Source organism: Geotrypetes seraphini, chromosome 5 (assembly GCF_902459505.1).
Source record: "Geotrypetes seraphini chromosome 5, aGeoSer1.1, whole genome shotgun sequence".
In the NCBI taxonomy this organism is placed as follows: domain Eukaryota; kingdom Metazoa; phylum Chordata; class Amphibia; order Gymnophiona; family Dermophiidae; genus Geotrypetes; species Geotrypetes seraphini.
Genome location: NC_047088.1, coordinates 115,809,327 through 115,828,603, shown reverse-complemented (window position 1 = coordinate 115,828,603; position 19,277 = coordinate 115,809,327). Strand labels below are relative to the sequence as shown.

The window sequence follows — 19,277 nt, the reverse complement described above, 5'->3', positions numbered from 1 at the left end:
GCAATGTCACTCACATACATATTGAACAGGATTGGCCCCAGCACCGAACCCTGAGGGACTCCACTAGTCACCTTTCCTTCCTTCGAGCGACTTCCATTAACCACCACCCTCTGGCGTCTGTCCGCAGCCAGTTTCTGACCCAGTTCACCACTTTGGGTCCTAACTTCAGCCCTTCAAGTTTGTTCAACAGTCTCCTATGAGGAACTGTATCAAAGGCTTTGCTGAAATCCAAGTAAATTACATCTAGCATATGTCCTCGATCCAGCTCTCTGGTCACCCAATCAAAAAATTCAATCAGGTTCATTTGGCACGATTTACCTTTTGTAAAGTCATGTTGCCTCAGATCCTGTAACCCATTAGATTCAAGGAAGTACACTATCCTTTCTTTCAGCAACACTTCCATTATTTTTCCAACAACTGAAGTGAGGCTCACCGGCCTGTAGTTTCCTGCTTCATCCCTGTGACCACTTTTATGAATAGGGACCACATCCGCTCTCCTCCAATCCCCAGGAATCACTCCCGTCTCCAGAGATTTGTTGAACAAGTCTTTAATAGGACTCGCCAGAACCTCTCTGAGCTCCCTTAGTATCCTGGGATGGATCCCGTCTGGTCCCATCGCTTTGTCCACCTTCAGTTTTTCAAGTTGCTCATAAACATCCTCCTCCGTGAACGGCTTTTCCCTCTTTGTGACTCTGCAGCGCTGCGTACATCTGAGAGCGCTATAGAAATATTTAATAGCAGTAGGTCCTCCAGAAAGGGGGGGGGGGAAAAAGAGTCCAGGGCCAGACTTGGCTGTGCCTTTCCCTCTTCTTTCATCACAGAGTGTTTGGGGCAGGTTAAGCCCAGATGAGCAAAAAATAAAAATCCTTGTAGCACTCACTGGTTCCTGTTAAAGTGACACATCTGCCATTCCTTTTTTTGTTCATATCTTGCCCTGCCGTAGTGTAAGTGTGCACTGAATAACCAATAGGCTCCCACGTTACCACTCAAAAGTCTTATTCATAGGTACTTTTCATTTTACCAACATGAGTAAAAAAAATGTTCAGAAAACAACACTGCTCAGTTATTTCAGAAAAGAGACACCACAAACCAATGAAGATGCAGCGTCAACTGCTGATGTGGCAATTTCAGACAAAGACATTGCAGAGGCTGGTCCATCAGGGGAAATCTTTTCAGCACACGCTCTGCCAATTGATAAATCTAAGCACTGCTTATCCGGCATAAACAAACAATGGTTTAAAGAGTTTGATTGGCTAATGGTCAAAGAAAATGGTATGTGGTGCTCATTGTGCATGAAATATTCAAACAAACACCTCCCAAGGAGGGAGTTACCTTGGGTAAATGTGCCATGCACAAGAATTCGAAAAGAAAGCTTGCTGGACCATGAAAAAAGTAAAACACACATTGAGTCTTCTTCTGATCTTTTAGGAAAGCGTGTACTAGAGCAAACTGGAATCGGTCAAATTGAAGGATCTGTATCTATGTTAAATAACATACAGAGAGATGCCTTTGTGGGAGCTTTAAGATCCATGTATTGGTTGGCAAAAAATGAGTTACCACATACAACGTTGTTTGAAAAGCTGTTGGAACATTGTAAAGAAATGGGTTGTTCCTTTTTACATCTCAATGTTGGTAAAAATGCACATTACACCTCAGAAAGAATAATGCAAGAGCTGCTGGATGTCTTAGCATCAGAAATAAAGTCTAACATACTGAAAAATATGCACGCTGAAAATTTTTTCAGTATTCTGTGTGATGAAACCACAGACATCTCAGTTGTAAAACAATTAATTATTTACATTAAATATGTTTGCCAGGTCACTAAACAGGTCAAAATTAGTTTTGTATCAACCCGCAATATGAGTGATGGCAAAGCGGAGACTATAACCAACACACTGAGTGAGACTACGGACATACTAGGCTTGAAAACTGCTAATCTGGTTGGACTACGGTCAGATGGAGCAGCTGTTATGATTGGGAAACAGAAAGGTGTGGCAAAACTGCTTAAAGATAAAACATCTGGACTCTTGGTCAACTGCCACTGTGTAAACCATCGATTGGCCCTTGCAAGTGCCCAAGCAGCAGCTTCCATACCTTATTTAACAAAACTGAACGACATCTTAAGGCAGCTGTTCTATTTCTTCCAAAATTCTTCAGTTAGGATGGCTGGTTTAACAGAAATGCAAAATATTCTGAACATTCCCCAGATTAAGCTGAAAATGGCCAGTGACACTAGATGGCTGTCTCATGCCTCTGCAGTACAGTAACTACGACAGTGCATGATGAGTGTCATAGCTGCGCTAGAAAGAGAGGCCACTGAACGAAATGACATCACAGCTGAAGGATTAAGCAGATGTATTAAAACGTACAATTTTGTTTCCTCTCTGATGATGCTTTCAGATGTATTACCTTTGTTGTCCAACTTATCTAAGACTTGGCAAAGGCAAGATGTTAATCTTACCGAAATTGAGCCAATTTTGCTCGCCACAAAATTGTCCATCATGCAGTTGAAAGACATTCCTGGGAGATATTTTCAAAGCCTTCATCTTTAGCAGAAGAATGGTCAGATCTCCGCATTGTCTATACACAGAGTGATGTAATGGTATTCAAAATTGCAATATATGATAATACCTAGAGACAGTTGTCAAGCACCTAGATGCAAGATTCCCTGACATGCCAATTATTTCCAGCTTTTCAAAAGTTTTCAATACAGAAACTCACGATTCAAGTGAGTCTGCTGAAATTCTTTTTGCTCCAAAAATGGTAGCCCTCCAATTTTAAAATATGAAAGTAGCAGGCAAGAATGGACAGTTGCATCAAAAATGATCAAAAGTCAATCATACAAAGACTTCAATCCAAAACAAATTTTACTAAAAATGGCAACATCAGAGCTCAAAGAGTCGTTTCTAAATTTAGCCAAACTAGCTCATATTGGGCTAGTGATCCTAGTGAGCACAGCTGAATGTGAAAGGGGGTTTTCTGCCCTTAAAAGGATCAAGTTATGTTTGAGAAATCGCATGAATCAAAGCACACTAAATAATCTCATGCAGATCTCCTTGGAGGGCCCAGATCCTGAGGACTTTGATTATGGGAAAACTGCAGACAACTGGGCCTCTAGGAAAAAAAGAAGAATAAATATTTAACTGAAGACACCTTCTGCATATACAAGTTGGCTTTGAAGATAAAATTATGTCCTTACCTGATAATTTTCTTTCCTTTAGTCACAGCAGATGAATCCAGAGACTAGTGAGATGTATCAAAGCAACCAAACGTAGGGAGAGAAATAAAGAAGCGAACGGGAAATCCCTCGACCCCAAATCCTGCCCTGTAGCACGTGTCCAAGGAGATTCTACATTCCAGAGAGTATGTTACCCACGATCATACAGAGGCTACCCTCCCTAGCCTAGTGAAAAGGAGCCATCCTTGCCTGAGAGCACCATGCTGTGGAAAACACAGCTATATCCCACGAATAGAATGAGTGCAAAGCAGCCTCCCATCATATCTGACAGGCCCCAAATATCCTCCTGTGGAATGGAACCATCATGCCTGGCAATGGTCCTTAACTGATGTCAAAACCCATGAGCACCACCGCAGACCAGACCTTTTCCTCACAAGGGTCTAGGGCATCAAGCCTGGAAACGGGACAAGGGAAGACTCCTCCTCTAACTGAAGGCCTCTGAAACACAAATCTATACAGCTCCCTCAGGAGGCAAACTGTTGACCAAAGTCAAGAAGAATGCCAGAGGAGAAGCAATACAACAAAACTGTACCTGGGCCCCGAAGTGACAAGTGCCTTTCCCAGAGCTCCCAAATAGATACAGCAACAACATCAGACACAGATATCTGATCCAACTTTTAGCCCACTCCTCCACATGAATGATCCAGAAGGAGTGGAAAGAAAAAAACTCTGATCCAGAGAGAAAGAGCTGCAGCTAGCCCACAACTAGCCTAGCCCCAGCTGTCAGCCGGCCGGGATTAAACAAGGTACACTAGGCTGCCAGTGAAATGGTGCCCCAGCCAAGGCCAACCTCAACTAGGGCCTGCTGAATAGTGAGGGCAAATGAATCACTGCCGTAGGCGGTATCCCTCCTCCAAGAGGAGAAAGACTGACAGCGGTGGCACCGGCAACTGCAGTGACACCCCCCTCTTTCGTGGCGGGAGAGAAGGGCCTTGGCTGACCGCCCTCAGGGCCAGTTGCTGCCCATGCGCGACTATAGCTGAAGCAGCCTCGGCTGTCCTACGCGACAAAGTAGTAACAAACTCCTCCCACTGGCACCTCTCCAAAGAGAATGGTGACTTCTGTAGCCCCGCGCCCACAGAACAAGTGAGCTTATGGAACTTAGGTAGCCAGGTTCTTCAAGGGGGGAGGGGGAAGGGACCTGAGAGCCAGGTGTTGCCCCCCAAAATGGCACTGTACAGCCCCCATCCCGCAGCTCAACTGAGGCCTGAGCCGCAGGAACCTTTCTCCCCTGAGGCCTAAAGCCACAGGAACATTTCTCCTCCACTGAGGCCTAAAGCCGCAGGAACATTTCTCCTCCACTGAGGCCAAAAACCACAGGAACATTTCTTCACTGAGGCCTAATGACAAAGAAACATTTCTCTTCCACTGAGGCCTAAAGCCACAGGAATATTTCTCCACTGAGGCCTAAAGACACAGAAACATTTTTCTTTCACTGAGGCCTAAAACCACAGGAACATTTCTCCTCCACTAAGGCCTAAGCCACAGGAACATTTCTCCTCTGAGGCCTAAGCCACAGAAATATCTTTCAAAATCCACCGTAGAATCCAGGAGCTGTGAGGAACCCCTGTAGTCCAGAAGGCACCACATCTAGTAGAGTAAGGGACCTGGGAGGTTTCCAGATATTAACTTGAAGAAGGTGAGGTAGGGACGCTGGGAAGGCCCAGGTGTACCTTCAAAGCTGAAACTTGATGGATGTAATCCTACTAGTTTCTGGATTCATCTGCTGTTGATGACGAGGAATATTTTTTTCTTTTTCTTCATTAGGTTTCCCATATTTTTTTTTCATTGTTTTCACTTTTCTTCCTGACAGTGACAATACTTGTGGTGCTTGGTTTATGTCATAACAATTGTTATTTAAAATTTTTGTTAGGATTGCAAGATCCTGAAAAATATTCTGGCACAAGTGTTGAACCTTAAAAAAGGTTGGAAAATAATTAATGATAATAAACTAATAAAAATAGTACACATTTAATTTTCCCCACCACCAAATTTTCCCGTCCCACCCCACCCGGCTACTTTTTCATGCCACCCGGCTGGAAAAAATTTCTAGGGAGAACACTGATTTTCTTGACCACCGAAAATCTGTCCTCCTTATCTCTCTTGACTTGTCTTTAGCGTTCGATACTGTCGATCACTTTCTTCTTATTGATCGCCTTAAAAACTGTGGCATCACAGGCTCTGCTCTTTCATGGTTCGCCTCTTACTTTAATGAACGTAACTTCAAAGTTCACTCAAAAGAGGAAACCTCACTTCCTATAGCTCAAACTTACAGTGTCCCACAAGGCTCCATTCTCTCTCCTTTACTATTTAATATCTTTATTGCTCCTCTCCTCACTTTAGTTCAGTCTGTCGGTTTCATGATTTTCGCATACGCAGACGACATTCAACTACTTCACACCATTGATTCTTCAAACATATCCGATATACTAGAAATTAATTCTAAACTGGACAAAATCAGTGATTGGCTTCATGCAAACAAACTTTCCCTCAATATCAACAAATCCTGTGGCTTACTTTTTCTAACCAAGAACAATGAAATAATAAAAGGACAGATCCTTATCAAATCTTATCCTGTAAAAATGGAAACAAAAATAAAACTACTTGGTGTAATTATAGACAAAGATTTAACTTTTCATGATCATATTAGTTCAGTGGTAAAAATCTGCTTCTACAAACTCTGGCTTATTCGTTCTTTAACTTCTATTCTCGAAACCAAAGCTATTACAACCCGTGTCCATTTATTAGTTATCTCTCACCTTGATTACTGCAATTCTTTTTATAGCAGAATTCCTCAAAAAGAATTATGACATTTACAGCTCATTCAAAACACGGCAATAAAACTCATACATAAGTTAGGGAAATATGATCACTTTACCCCCCTTCTGAAAGAAGCCCACTGGCTACCTATCACACACCGCATTACCTATAAAACACTTATACTAGTCTTTAAAATAAATCTTTCACGTCTTCCTCCCTTTCTGGACAAACTCCTCATCTCTTTCTGCCCCTCTTCGACTCTTAGATCGTTTTTATTTCAAGATGCATTCCACAGCTCCTAAACTTCTTATTGCCAAGTCTGCCAACTTCTTTTAAGAAGCGACCCAATCCCTAATGTTTTATCCCTCTCCCTCTCTCTTCTTTCTAACCCTAGTTTTTTTTGTTGTTGTTTTTTTTTCTTTTTTCTCTTTAGCAATGTAACTTTACCCCCACCTTTCTTCTTCAATTCCCACTCTCATGTATGTCTTCGTAAAACGTCTACAATGTTCACTTTTCCCCCTTTTATAAGCATTATTTTAATTCTTTATTTTATCATAGCGTCGTAAACCGACTAGATATTTATTGATGGTCGGTATATTTAAAATAATAAAACTTGAAACTTGCAGTTTAAATCCTGGTGTTTTTTTGTCTTTGTTTTCTTTTCCTCTATTACATTCTTATTATCCTCATCTTGAGCTGTCAGCTCTTGTTTTTTGCCCACTGTGTTTTTCCCCTGTGCTACGTCCTTCTTTTCCTCCTCTTGGTCTGTCAAGTCTTGTTTTTTCCCTGTTGATTCTTCCCAGCATTTTTCCCTCTCAGTATCTTCTCGGGATACCTTTTTCCAAATCATCGACACTTGGTCAACTGTTGGCTTTCCCCTTCTTAGTTTAAAGCCTGCTCTATTCCTCTTCTGACGTTGTTTGCTAGAAGTCTTATTCCCGACGCACTCAGGTGTAGTCCATCTCTCCTGAAGGGCTTGTTTTTGCCCCAAAACATCCAGTTTCTCACGAAGTGGAACCCCTGTTCCTCAAACCATCTCCTCATCCATACATTTATTGATTGTAGTTCTGTCTGCCTCTTCACATCTGCCCTCGGTACTGGTAGGATCTCCGAAAACACTTCTGAGTCCTCATCTTCAACTTCCTTCCCAGAGTCTTGAACTGTTCGATCAGTGCATTCCTACTGTAGTCTCTCCTGCTGACATCATTTGTCCCGATGTGGATCATCACCACAATCTCTTCCGTCTCTGCTCCTTCTAGGACAGTGTTCTTCAACCTTTTTACACCCGTGGACCGGCAAACTACTAGGACTAAAATTTAAAAACCCCGTTTACGCCCCATCTCTGCGAGCTCGGACCCCGCAAACCATCTGATCCCATCTGCACAAGCCGCAATTATGATTTTATATTGAACGTATTTTATTAAAGTATAAAAAGAAACAATATTCTGAACAATTGTGATTTTATAAATACAAATATACAGAGCACGGACCAACAAAACCCCTGTCTCCTCTCCCCTTCACATATATCCCCTCTACTATCAAGAAAACTGAACAAGCCAAGTTATTATAGAATGCTGCATAGAAATATCATGCTAACAGAATACTGCAGTCCCCAGTTATGTCTCTAGCAGGATATATATTTCAAATCTGATATATTCTAATGACAAAATAGAAATAAAATTATTTTTTTCTACCTTTTGTTGTCTCTGGTTTCTGCTTTCATCTTCTTTTCACTCTTTTCCTTCCAGCATCTGCCCGTTCCATCCAATGTCTCCCCTCTCCCCCTTCCATATGTATCTGACTTCTTTCTATGCCCCTCTTCCCTGTCCATCCAGCCTGTTCCTCCTCTCTCCTTTTTACATCATTCATTCCAGCTTCACTGCCTTCTTCATTTTATCTCTCCTACACCAGATCTAGCATCTTTATCCCTCTCTCATTTCTCTGCTGACCCCTCTTTCCAGCATCAATGTCTCTCTACTTTCTCATTCCTCTCTCTCCCCTTTCCCTCATCTGATCTCTCCATTCCACCCTGACCCCCTTCCCCTCCTGTAATCTCCCTGCCAGCTGTTTCCTTCCTTTTTTCTTTCTCCCTTCCCTCCTTCCTTTTTTTCCCTTTTCCCTTCCCTCCTCCCTCTATCCAACATTAACTCTCTTCCCATCCCTTTCCCTCCTCCCCCCTAGCAGCATCTCTCCTTCTTCTCCCTTCCCTCTATCCAACATTAACTCTCTTCCCATCCCTTTCCCTCCTCCCCTCCCAGCAGCATCTCTCCTTCTAATTCTCTCCAAGTCCAGTAACAGCTCTCTCTTTATCCAGCAGCTTCCCAGCCTCCTACAGTGACTTCCTCTCCTTCCAGCAGCTCTCAGTATTTGCCTGCAGGAAGTTGCCGGTAAATCACTGCCCTGGCAAGTAGGAGAGCTGGTGGGAGGGGAGACAGCCACTGTGAAGGCTCCCCAGGATCTTGCTCGCACACGCTGACCATCTCCCTCCACCTGCACCTGTATCTGCAGCTCTCTCCATTCTACTCGCGACTTCCCCGCGGCCCTCTTCAGCAACTCGGCAGGGGCGGCGATCAAGACAGGCTGCCGACATCGGGACCTTCACTCTCTGAGTCCCGCCTATTTTGTTTCAACTTCCTGTTTCCTAACAGGCGAGACTCAGAGAGGGAAAGCCCCGACGTTGGCAGCCTGTCTTGATCGCCTGAGGCTGGGAGGAATATTAGTGGGGAGGAATCGCAGTCCAGTGGCGTACCTAGGGTATGTGGCACCCGGGGCCCATCATTTTTTGACACATGTAAAAAAATATTTTTTGTAATGACCATGAAACGGAATAAATGGTCAGAAATTTTCTTATATTCCAAACATAACATAACATAAATTATGTCTGAATTGTCATGACATCAGAAGTACATATGGAGTAGTTGCAGGTGATGCTTGGGACAGTTCTAATTGTGTTAGTTCGGTTTTATGTGTTTTTTGAAAAGAAGGGTTTTTATTTCTTTTTGAAGGTTTTGTAGTCTGTGGTCGAGGTCAATAGGTTGTAGAGTTGGGGGTTGAGTGTTGCAGCTCGAATGGCTAGGAGATTGTCGAACAGTTTTTTTCTTTTGATGTTTTTGGTTGGAGGGTGTGTGAATGGTGCGTGAGTTCTCCTATGTCTGTTTGAGGTGGATTGAATTATTTAGCTGAAGAAATTAGTTACCCCCTCATCCCACACACATTAATTCTCTTCCATTTTTGTTCCCATTATTAAAAACACTGATAAGTTCCCAGAAAAAAAATACATTAAAATAAGAAGTGAAAACAAAGGCCCCTACAGATGAGAACATAACATAAGAATAGCCTAACTGGGTCAGACCAATGGTCCATCATGCCCAGTAGCCCATTCTCATGATAGCCAATCCAGGACACTAATATCTGGTCAAAACCCAAAGAGTAGCAACATTCCATGCTACCAATCCAGGGCAAGCAGACACTTCCCCCATGTCTTAATAACAGATTATGGACTTTTCCTCCAGGAATTTGTCCAAATCTTTCTTAAAACCAGCTACACTATCTGTTTTTACCATAACTTCTGGCCACTTCATTTTTAAGTTTAGATCTTTCCTTTCAAACAGAGACCTTGCTAGATGTCAAATACAGCACAAGGTAACTTCACATGGACTTAGCTGTGCAGGAAATGTGAATCTCCTCATACACCCACCATATAGTGCAAAAATGTGCAAAGGTCTGTTTTTTTCTTTTGATCACTACATAGCCTAATGCCACACAAGCAGCGCTGTTACAAACATATTCTGTAGGTCAATGGTAAGGATAACAAAGTTTCCTTCCTTGGACCAGAAGGAGATACTGATAAACCACTGGAAGAGATCCCAAAACAACACCCAAAGACCCACTCAGTGTGTGAACCAGTTGAGTGGAGTGGACTAACTGGGGGGTGGAAATGGGCCCGGAGTTTGCTCAGCAGAATTTCCCAGACCACCTCTTCCTCTCAACACATTGACACGCTGCCACCACCACCACTAGGAACACCTCACTGGGTGGGCCAGCTATGCTATAAACTTTATAAAACACATTATTATATTTTCTTATAAAGCACATATTTTAACTGAGCTCTCTGACATCCTCAGCCTTTCCATTCACAAAAATAGAAGGAAGAAAAGTTCCCATTTCCTGCTGTCTCATGTCCCCGGCCTATACAATATTTTTTTTCTGCAGACCCTTCAAAAGTCTGACCAAATCCTCGTTTCACTTGCATTATAAAGTACTGAGGATGCCATCTCTCCCCAATCCCAGGTCCTAAAGTCTAAGACAGTAGCGCAAACTAATGCTGCCAGATTCAGGAAAAAAAATTTCGATTTGATTCAGCCTATTGAATTGGTTTTTCAATTCAATTTTCCTGCCCAGTTGGGTGATTTTTTTCAAAACTCCTGGTGGGTTTTATAGCTTTTTCACCCCCTTTGGCTTCTCCTAACCACACTGGCGCTATGGTGTAAATAAAATAAAGAAACAAAAAGGACTTTTCCTCTCTCTGTTAAATCCTAGTTCACGTTTGTAGTCCAACACCAGCTCTGGCAGGATACACATTTCAAATCTGACATATTGTAATCACAAAACAAAAAATAAAATTAATTTTTCTACCTTATGTTGTCTGGTTATATTTCAAATCTTGTTGGTCCAAGGCTCTGGTTTTCTTCTGATAACTTGCGTGCCAGGGTCTCCGTCTTTCTTCTTTCTGCATGCTAACCATCCATCTGCCAACTCTGTCCTCCCTTTCCATTTCCCTTCCCTCCTCAGGAAGTCTGGTATCTTTCCTTTTTTTCATCTCCCTCCACAGATCCATCTTTTCTTAACTACCCTTTCATCCGGCAACTCTCCCTCCTTCCCCACCAACCCAGAGTCCACCATCTCTCCCTTTCTTTTCCCAATTACCCTCCTATCCAGTATCTCTATCCCTCATCCACACCATCCCTTGTGTCCAATTTCTCTCCCTTTCTGTTCCTTCCCTCCCTAAATCTCATGGTCCATCATCTCTCTCCCTCTCCTCTATTTTCAGACCCATTATTTCTTCCCCCCCCCAAAGTTTGGCATAAGCACATCTCTTTGAAAACCCCCTTCCCTCCGTGTACTTCTAAACCAGGGTCGCCCCCAAAGGCCTGTCCCACCTTAAAGGTCTGCCTGTCCCCCCTTGTAGGCCTGTTCCCCCCCCCCTTGAAGGCCTATCCCCACCCTTGTAGGCCTGTCCCCCCCTTGAAGGCCTGCCTGTCTGTCCCCCCCTTGAAGGCCTGTCCCCCCCTTGAAGGCCTGCACCCCCCCGAAGGCCTGTCCCAACCCCTTGTAGGCCTGTCCCAACCCCTTGTAGGCCTGTCCCAACCCCTAGTAGGCCTGTCCCCCCCTTGAAGGCCTGTCCCCCCTTGTAGGCCTGTCCCCCCCTTGAAGGCCTGTTCCCCCCCTTGAAGGCCTGTCCCCCCCCTTGAAGGCCTGTCCCCCCCCTTTGAAGGCCTGTCCCCCCCCTTGAAGGCCTGCACCCCCTTGAAGGTCTGCACACCCCCCCGAAGGCCTGTCTCACCCCCTTGTAGGCCTGTCCCCCCTTGAAGGCCTGTCCCTCCCCCTTGAAGGCCTGTCCCTCCCCCTTGAAGGTCTGCACCCCCCCCGAAGGTCTGCACACCGCCCCCCTTGAAGGCCTGCCTGCCTGCCTGTCACCCCCCTCCCCCTTGAAAGCCTTCCTGCCTGCCCCACCCTGAAGGCCTGATGCCCCGACCCACCCCGAAGGACTGCTCGCCCCTCTGGCCTCCCCGCATCACCTATGAAGCAGCCCGCAGCAGGAACACGATGTCAGCGATCCCTGCACTGCTTCGGCGCTGCTTCCTGCGGCGCTGTCCCGCCCCTCCTCTGACGTCAGGGCCGATCTGCCCCCCCCCCCCCCTTAGTACGCTACTGCCGCAGTCGGCAGGAAATTTAACTGCCGACTGGATCTCGCCGGCCCTGTGCGGACCAGCAGAAATTTTATGCGGACCGCCACCGGTCCACGGACCGGCAGTTGAAGAACTGTGTTCTAGGATCCTTTCAATTCTGTCGACGATGTCCTTTGTGCATGCTCCTGGGAGGCAGGTCACTAGTCGATCCTCTCTCCCTTCTGCTATGTGGCTATCTACTTGCCGGTTCATAGACAATTGCGCGCAAGACAATCGTGCGCGGACAAAATCGCGCAGACAACTGGGCGCGAGACAACTGAGCGCAAGACAAATGAGCGGAAGACAATTGAGCGTTAAGACAAGTGAGCGCAAAGACAACCGAGCGTGAGACATTTGAGCGCAAGACAATTGAGCGGAACTTATTTACCGAAATGTGCACGAGCGGGACAACTGAGCGCAAGACAACTGAGCGCAAGACAACTGAGCGCAAGACAACTCAGCGCCAGCAACTGAGCGCAAGACAACTCAGGTGCCACTGCGCTGAGCTCAGTTGTCTGCGCGCGGCCTTTGTCCTGGCGTGGTCTTGACCTGACACTGTTAAAGCAGAGATGATAGGAATGGGAGAGGTAATGAAACCATAGTAATGAAAATGCATTCACGTGACTTGTATTTAAATGCTGTTCGGAGAATACATATCATGAGATAACATAACCATGGTAACAAAAATGCATTCACATGACTTATATTGAAAACGCAAAGAGTCAAGGGAATCATACTGACCACGCGTTGACGTGATGACGTGTTCACGTGCTGTACGTGCGCATGTCCTTTGATTGGCAAGCGGCCTCTAGTGGCGCGCTGAATTGTCATGGCGCTGAGTTATCTTGCGCGAAATTGTCTTACGCTGAGTTGTCGCTGCGCTCAATTGTCTAGCGCGCAAATGTCTTACGCTGAATTGTCTTGGCGCTTAGTTGTCTTGCGCTGAATTGTCTTAGCGCTGATTTGTCTGCGCGATTTTGTCTGCGCGCGATTGTCTTGCACGTTTTTGACCTGTCACCCTACTTGCCTTAGGATTGAGTCTCCCACTAGGATTGCAGACTTTCCTTTTTTTCAGTTTTTGCTCTGGTCATAGGTCTGTGTCCTCCATGTGCTTCATAGCTTCCTCTTCTAGGCAACGACAAGACCTTGCTCTTCTCTCTGCAGGATACTTCTATGGGTGTCGTCTTCCTTGGAGTCAGAATCGAGAATGAAATTTATTTGTCCCCAAATTGACTTCCAGAAACCAAGTATCAGTGGACAGAAATACAACAGATGATCCAAAGTCCCTATATTAATATGACAATGCCAACATCTATTAGATTTAGAATGATCTATTTTTTGTAAACGAACTGGGGGGGTCCAAAAAATCCTGTGTAATAAAAATAACCATGTTAGTCTCATAGATGCTGACGCTGTACATTTCAACCTCCAAGTCCAAATTCGTGGCCAACGAGACACAGAAATATACTGTTTTATCTCGATGCTCCAAATAGCTCTAAGACTATTTTTTGGTTTCTTATTTAAAAATTCAGAAATCAATTTGTACCACTGGGCGGCCTGATTTCCTACTAGATCTGTCTGGTAGCAAAGGATCTGCAAGCTGTAATATGTTTTTAAGTATTTCCATTAAGGGAAATAATGGAAAAAATGATTGAATCTGTTGTTTCAAAACAACTCTCAGAATATTTGGATAAATTCCCAATTCTTCCATTTCAACATGGATTTCGTCCTAACTTAAGTACTGAGACTCTTCTTGTCTCATTGGTAGCTTAAATTCAAGATCTATTGTCTGAAGGTCGATTTGCTATTTTATTGCAATTTGACTTGTCTGCAGCTTTTGATGTTGTTAATCATGACATCTTAATTCAATTGTTAACCAATATCGGCTTAGATCAAAAAGTATTAAATTGGTTCAAAGGTTTCTTGACATTACAATCTTATCAAATACACGCTGAGGGTAAATTTTCTTCTGCTTGGACTCCTGTTTGTTCACCACTGTCCCCTCTATTATTTAATCTATATATGACTACGCTAAAATATTTGAATTTTTCCTCTTCAAAATCGATTTTTACTTAGGCTGACGACATTTTCATCTTACTTGAAGCTGATCAATCATTAATAAATTTAACAGCAGATATTAATTCTTGTATTTCAAGAATTCAAGATTGGGCTTTCTCTGTGTATGAAATTAAATACTACTAAGACAAAACTTTTATGGTTTCGTCCAAAATTAGATCAATTACCTTCTTCACTGTTGTTAAACTTTGGCAATGTTTTGAAGAATAAATTTTCATCAAAAATTCAGAGGGGGGGGTCTGGATTCTAGTCTTTCTTTGTCAAATCAAATTAACAATGTAACAAAAAAATGTTTCTTTAGTCTTCGGATATTGAGATGGGTTCGTCATTTGTTTCATCAGCAACATTTTGTTTTGGTTCAAGCAATTATACTGGCTCATTTGAATTATGTAAATTCTCTTTATATCAGTTTAAGTAAGTATAATATGAAAAGGCTACAACTCATTCAAAATATGGCTGCCAAATTGATATTTTGTAAGAGCATGTTACTCCTCTGTTGAAAGCCTTGGACTGGCTTCCAGTTTATTGGAGAATCCAATTAAAATGTGCCAGTATAATAGGCTGGAAGACTTGAACATCGAGGCCAAAAGAATTGCCAGAATGGATTCTCTCTCCCACATGACTTGGCTAGAGACTCCGTTCTGTGAATTCAAATAACAGACATGAAGAAAAGCCATGTAATAAACGATTTTATTACTAGTGCTCCCATTGTCTGGGAAGAGCAAGCCATCAGAATTTCAGTGCTCTTCAAAGGGAGAAATCAAGGACAATCAGATTTATACCCTATGTGACATCATTTGTAATAATTACCATGCTTTAGAATACAATGGCACAGTTGATCACATGACTTCCTTTCCAAAAATGCCTTACATCAGTGTTACTTTTAAATCCTTAATGTTTAAGTCCATTCTGTTAAGTTTTTAAACCCAGCAGGTGGCAGTGTTTCACTTTTTCTTTCTAAATCGCTTTTGATCTCTGACCTTTTCAAATATCAGTCATGTTAGTAAAAAGCCTAGTCTTGACATCTACATCCTGGCATCTGTATGACCTCCCAATTAGCACTGTATGTTCTAATCTACAAGGAACAGATTCTCTCTGTAAAACACCCAAGTTTCCTGTTCCTCTGAGAACCTTATCCCCATGGATGTGTATGAAGACTGGTACATAAATTTATGTCATAAAAGTCACAAAATCAACCTTCTGAACTTCCGTAGCATTAGGTAAAATGTAGAATCAGGAATGCCAATCTGTGAGCTTAATCTCTTAATTACAAGGCCTCAAGGCTTTGTCACTAAACCTCATCTGAACTTCCAACTTTTAGGGCTCCTTTTACAAAGGTGCGTTTTTACAAAGGTTAGCGTTTTTAGCTCATGCACCGGATTAGCGCGCGCTACCTGAAAAACTACCACCTGATCAAGCGGAGACGGTAGCGGCTAGCGTGTGCGGCAATTTAGCGCGCGCTATTCCGCACGTTAAGGCCCTAATGCACCTTTGTAAAAGGAGCCCTTAATGTATAGATACTGCATTTTAATTTATTCACTTAATTTTGATTTATTCAAAATCTCAGTTTTCATATCATCGGTGACAACTATCACACACCTGTAAATTCCAAGAAATCTTCAACAGTTTAAATATCTTAATGATGTTAATGTACAGAAAGCGTGTCTTTTTCAAATTAAAGAAAATTCCGGAGGGAGAAGGGCATAGGATGAATTTGAGAGGTGATAGACTTAGGAGTAATGTAAGAAAATCCTTCTTTACAAAAAGGGTGGAGGTGGTGGAACTGAAGACTATATCTGAATTCAAGATAGCCTGGGACAGATATGTGGGATCTCTTAGGGAGAATAGAAGATAATGAATGGTGGGGAAGAACAGACTAGATGGGCCATTAAACCTTTATCTGCCATCATGTTTACATTACATGACAGAGCTGCTTTTAATGTTACATCCTTACATTCCCAGGAATTTTTCTATGCTGCCTTCTACAATTTTAGAATGGTAAAATGATATTATTGGTAATGTGATCTTTTCAAATTCAAAGGAATATAGTGTTTCTGATTTCAGACTTTTGGGCCCCGATGCTCAAAAGCTTACCATGATGCTCTTTAGTTAAACCTCCAATATACAGAAGGGTTCTTGATGGCTTTTATCGATCATGGTAGCAGCCGCTGAGAGAATCATATGCAAATGTATTACAAGGAGCTCATTAGTATTAAAATAGCATACCATGTAATGCACAGCAAGGAATACCTGTGCAGACGTTTCTGGCAGGTTTGGAATGGTCTGTAGCATGAAGGTGACTTCTTTTAGGAGCAGTTTGCTTGAATTTGAGTCTGCAACAATGGCCATGTGCATGTTTTGTGTGTGTGTGTCTCTCTCTCCTAAGAGCTGCATCCAACATCTCTGGAACTGAAGTCGTCTTTTTTTTTTTTTTTTTTTTTACTTCTGAACTATCTTTAGTAAAGAGGCTTCAGCTGCAACTAAAAGGTGTGGTGTGTTTTTTTTTTTCCTTTGCTGATGCTTGCCTCTTTGGAGTTCCGGCATTCACATGAACCCTTCACTCTACTGGGCCTGTGCACAAGAGCTGTGCCTACTGCTCAGCTTTTATGTGCATGCGCTAGGCATGTTCCTTCCCCTTTTACCGCTGATAATATAATTTGCATGCTGTTTGTGTTGAGCATCACCCAGTAAGTTCAAATTGCTCTGTCCCTGTGTTTTTCATCGGTTTGCCAGAGTTCTGTACACTTGCCCCTTGGTTAGATGTAGTGTGTATGCTCAGTATCCCTTACCTGTATGTACTTTAAGAAATCTGATATGGTCCTTGGACATGACTGCTATGGCATTATTTCACTATCAAAGTAACAATTGTAACAATTGTGGAGATAGACATGATAAATGAATACCCAGTATAAGCAGAGTACTAAAATGAATGCAAGTAATCTTCCCCCACTCCCTTATAGCTTTGTTTCAACATATCCTGTTTGTACTGGCTGGTTTTATAGCTATAGCTTTTATTCTAGTTAGACATTTTTTTTTCACCTCTTGGTTGATGTTAAGCGTTCCCTTCCTCAGGTAAACCATGCAGCTGCAATAAAAGAATACAGTAGATCATCAGCAGACCAAGAGGAACCTTTGCCCCATGAACTTCGACCTTCTGCTGTGCTGAGCATGACAATGGATTATTTAGTAACCCGGATCTTGGACCAAGGGGAAGGAAATTATCGTGAATGGTATGACTTTGTATGGAATCGTACACGTGGAATAAGAAAGGTAAACAACCTTATCAAAGTGACCATACATCCCATTTTCAACGAGACCGTCCCGTTATTGGACTGACTGTCCCATTGTCCCGACCCACCGCTTCGGGACGCCGAAATATCCCTTTTTCAGGGACAGCATCCCGAAGCTGTGCGCAGGAACAACGGGATAGGCGATCACTTCCCCTCCCTCCAGTGCCGATTCAAACTCTCGTCCGCCCATCGCCGCTGCACTTTCTTGCCACCCAGAAGCCTTCTTCTTGACGTCAATTCTGACGTCGGAGAGGAAGTTCCGGGCCAGCCAATTGCTGCCTGGCTGGCCCGGAACTTCTTCTTTGACATCAGAATTGACATCGGGAAGAAGGCTTTTCAGTGGCAAGAAGGTGCAGCGGCGATGGGCGGACGAGAGTTTGAATCGGCACTGGAGGGAGGGGAAGTGATCGCCTATCCCTAAGGACATAGGAAGGAAGGAGGGAGGGAATAGAAAGGGACAACCGCGAATAATATTTGGGCCGGTTCTGCCCTTATCCCCCGTTTCCCCATAGCTATTTTTAGCCCTGTGAGCCCCCCTCCCTTAAGCCTTACCTGGTGATTTAGCGGGTTTTCAGGCAGGAGCGATCTTCCCACGCTCCTACCCCGTGCAGATCGCTCACAGGAAATGGCTCCCGTAGTCTCTCGAGCCATGTCCAGTGAGCGATCTGCACAGGGCAGGAGTGTGGGAAGATTGTTCCTGCCCTGAAAACCCGCTAGACCACCAGGTAAGGCTTAAGGGGGGGCTTACAGGGCTTAAAATAGCCCGAAGAATAAAAGTAATTTTTTTGTTTAAAATTGCTAATAAGCGAATCCGTAGATACGGAATTTGCAAATACGGAGGGGGAAGTATATTTGTATATTTCCCTATAGTTATGGAGGTGACATTGCATATTTTAAAGTCATCTGCCTTGGGGAGACTTGCCACTGAGGATACAGTCTGAGAGGATCATCTGCTTCCTGGTCACCCGCAGCAGCGGTTTGCTGCTTTTTCCTACCAGCCGTGCAGGCACTTACAGAGACGGACCCCTTGATATCACCGGGTCCGTCTCCACAGCTTTAAAATCAGGCCGCAGCCAAGCACCTTGGAGCCATGAGGAGCTGGAAGCTGGTCTGGTAATTTATAAAACCTTTCTATATACTTTTATATGACTTTAAGAATATGGGAAAAAGAAAGATAAAACCTAAAAGCTCTACACCAATGGTATCAGGTCCAATGGACAGACATTTATTATTATTTTCGGATAATCCACCAGTGATACCACCAGATGCAGATTCCTCTTTGTCAGGAGCCTCAATGAGTCCTCTCAATCGTACTCCTCCCCTTCATCCGGTACCCAGTGATAGTGGGAATATAACCCCCGCTACATCTGATGCTCAAGTGATTTCATCCACCCATTCAAGTAAATTAATATATGCCGAAATACCTAAGCCTTTGATATTTTCTGGTGGAGTGGATGAAAGCACACGAACAGAAGAAACACAGGATATTACCTTAAAAGATTTATGGTTAGGTATATCTAGGGTTGAAGGGTTTCTCAGGACAACGATGAAGCAAATGGGAGATTATTCCCAGTCAGTTTCTTCTAAATTAGAAAATGTGGATACTAACCTAGGTTGTTTGGATAAATGACTAAATGTGGTGGAAAATCAATGTAATAATTTGCAAGCTGTCTCTGTATCAGCTGTTAAAGATTCAACTGTAATACATTCTAAAATTGAATCTATGGAAAATATGAATAGAGTGAAAAATCTACGCTTGGTCAATTTTCCAGTAACTCACTTGCTGTCACCTGAGATTTTATTAAGGAAATTCTTTAAAGAAGTACTGGGATTGGCCAATGCAGAGAATTTTCCAATAAATAATTATTACTATATTCCTTTCAAAAAACTTGAATCTGCCCAGGGGGAGGACCATCTGACCACACCAGGGGTAAATTTGACTGAATTTCTAGAAGACACACAGGA

General features: G+C 43.2%; 1 protein-coding gene across 1 annotated transcript in view; it reads left to right on the top strand.

Annotated features, from left to right (window-relative positions):
- The window catches only part of MCM3AP (minichromosome maintenance complex component 3 associated protein), a 556,273-nt gene that overhangs the window by 165,318 nt on the left and 371,678 nt on the right, over positions 1-19,277 (top strand). Inside the window, 1 exon segment of the mRNA XM_033944925.1 lies at positions 17,095-17,292. Within this exon segment, the coding sequence (XP_033800816.1) occupies positions 17,095-17,292 (198 nt within the window).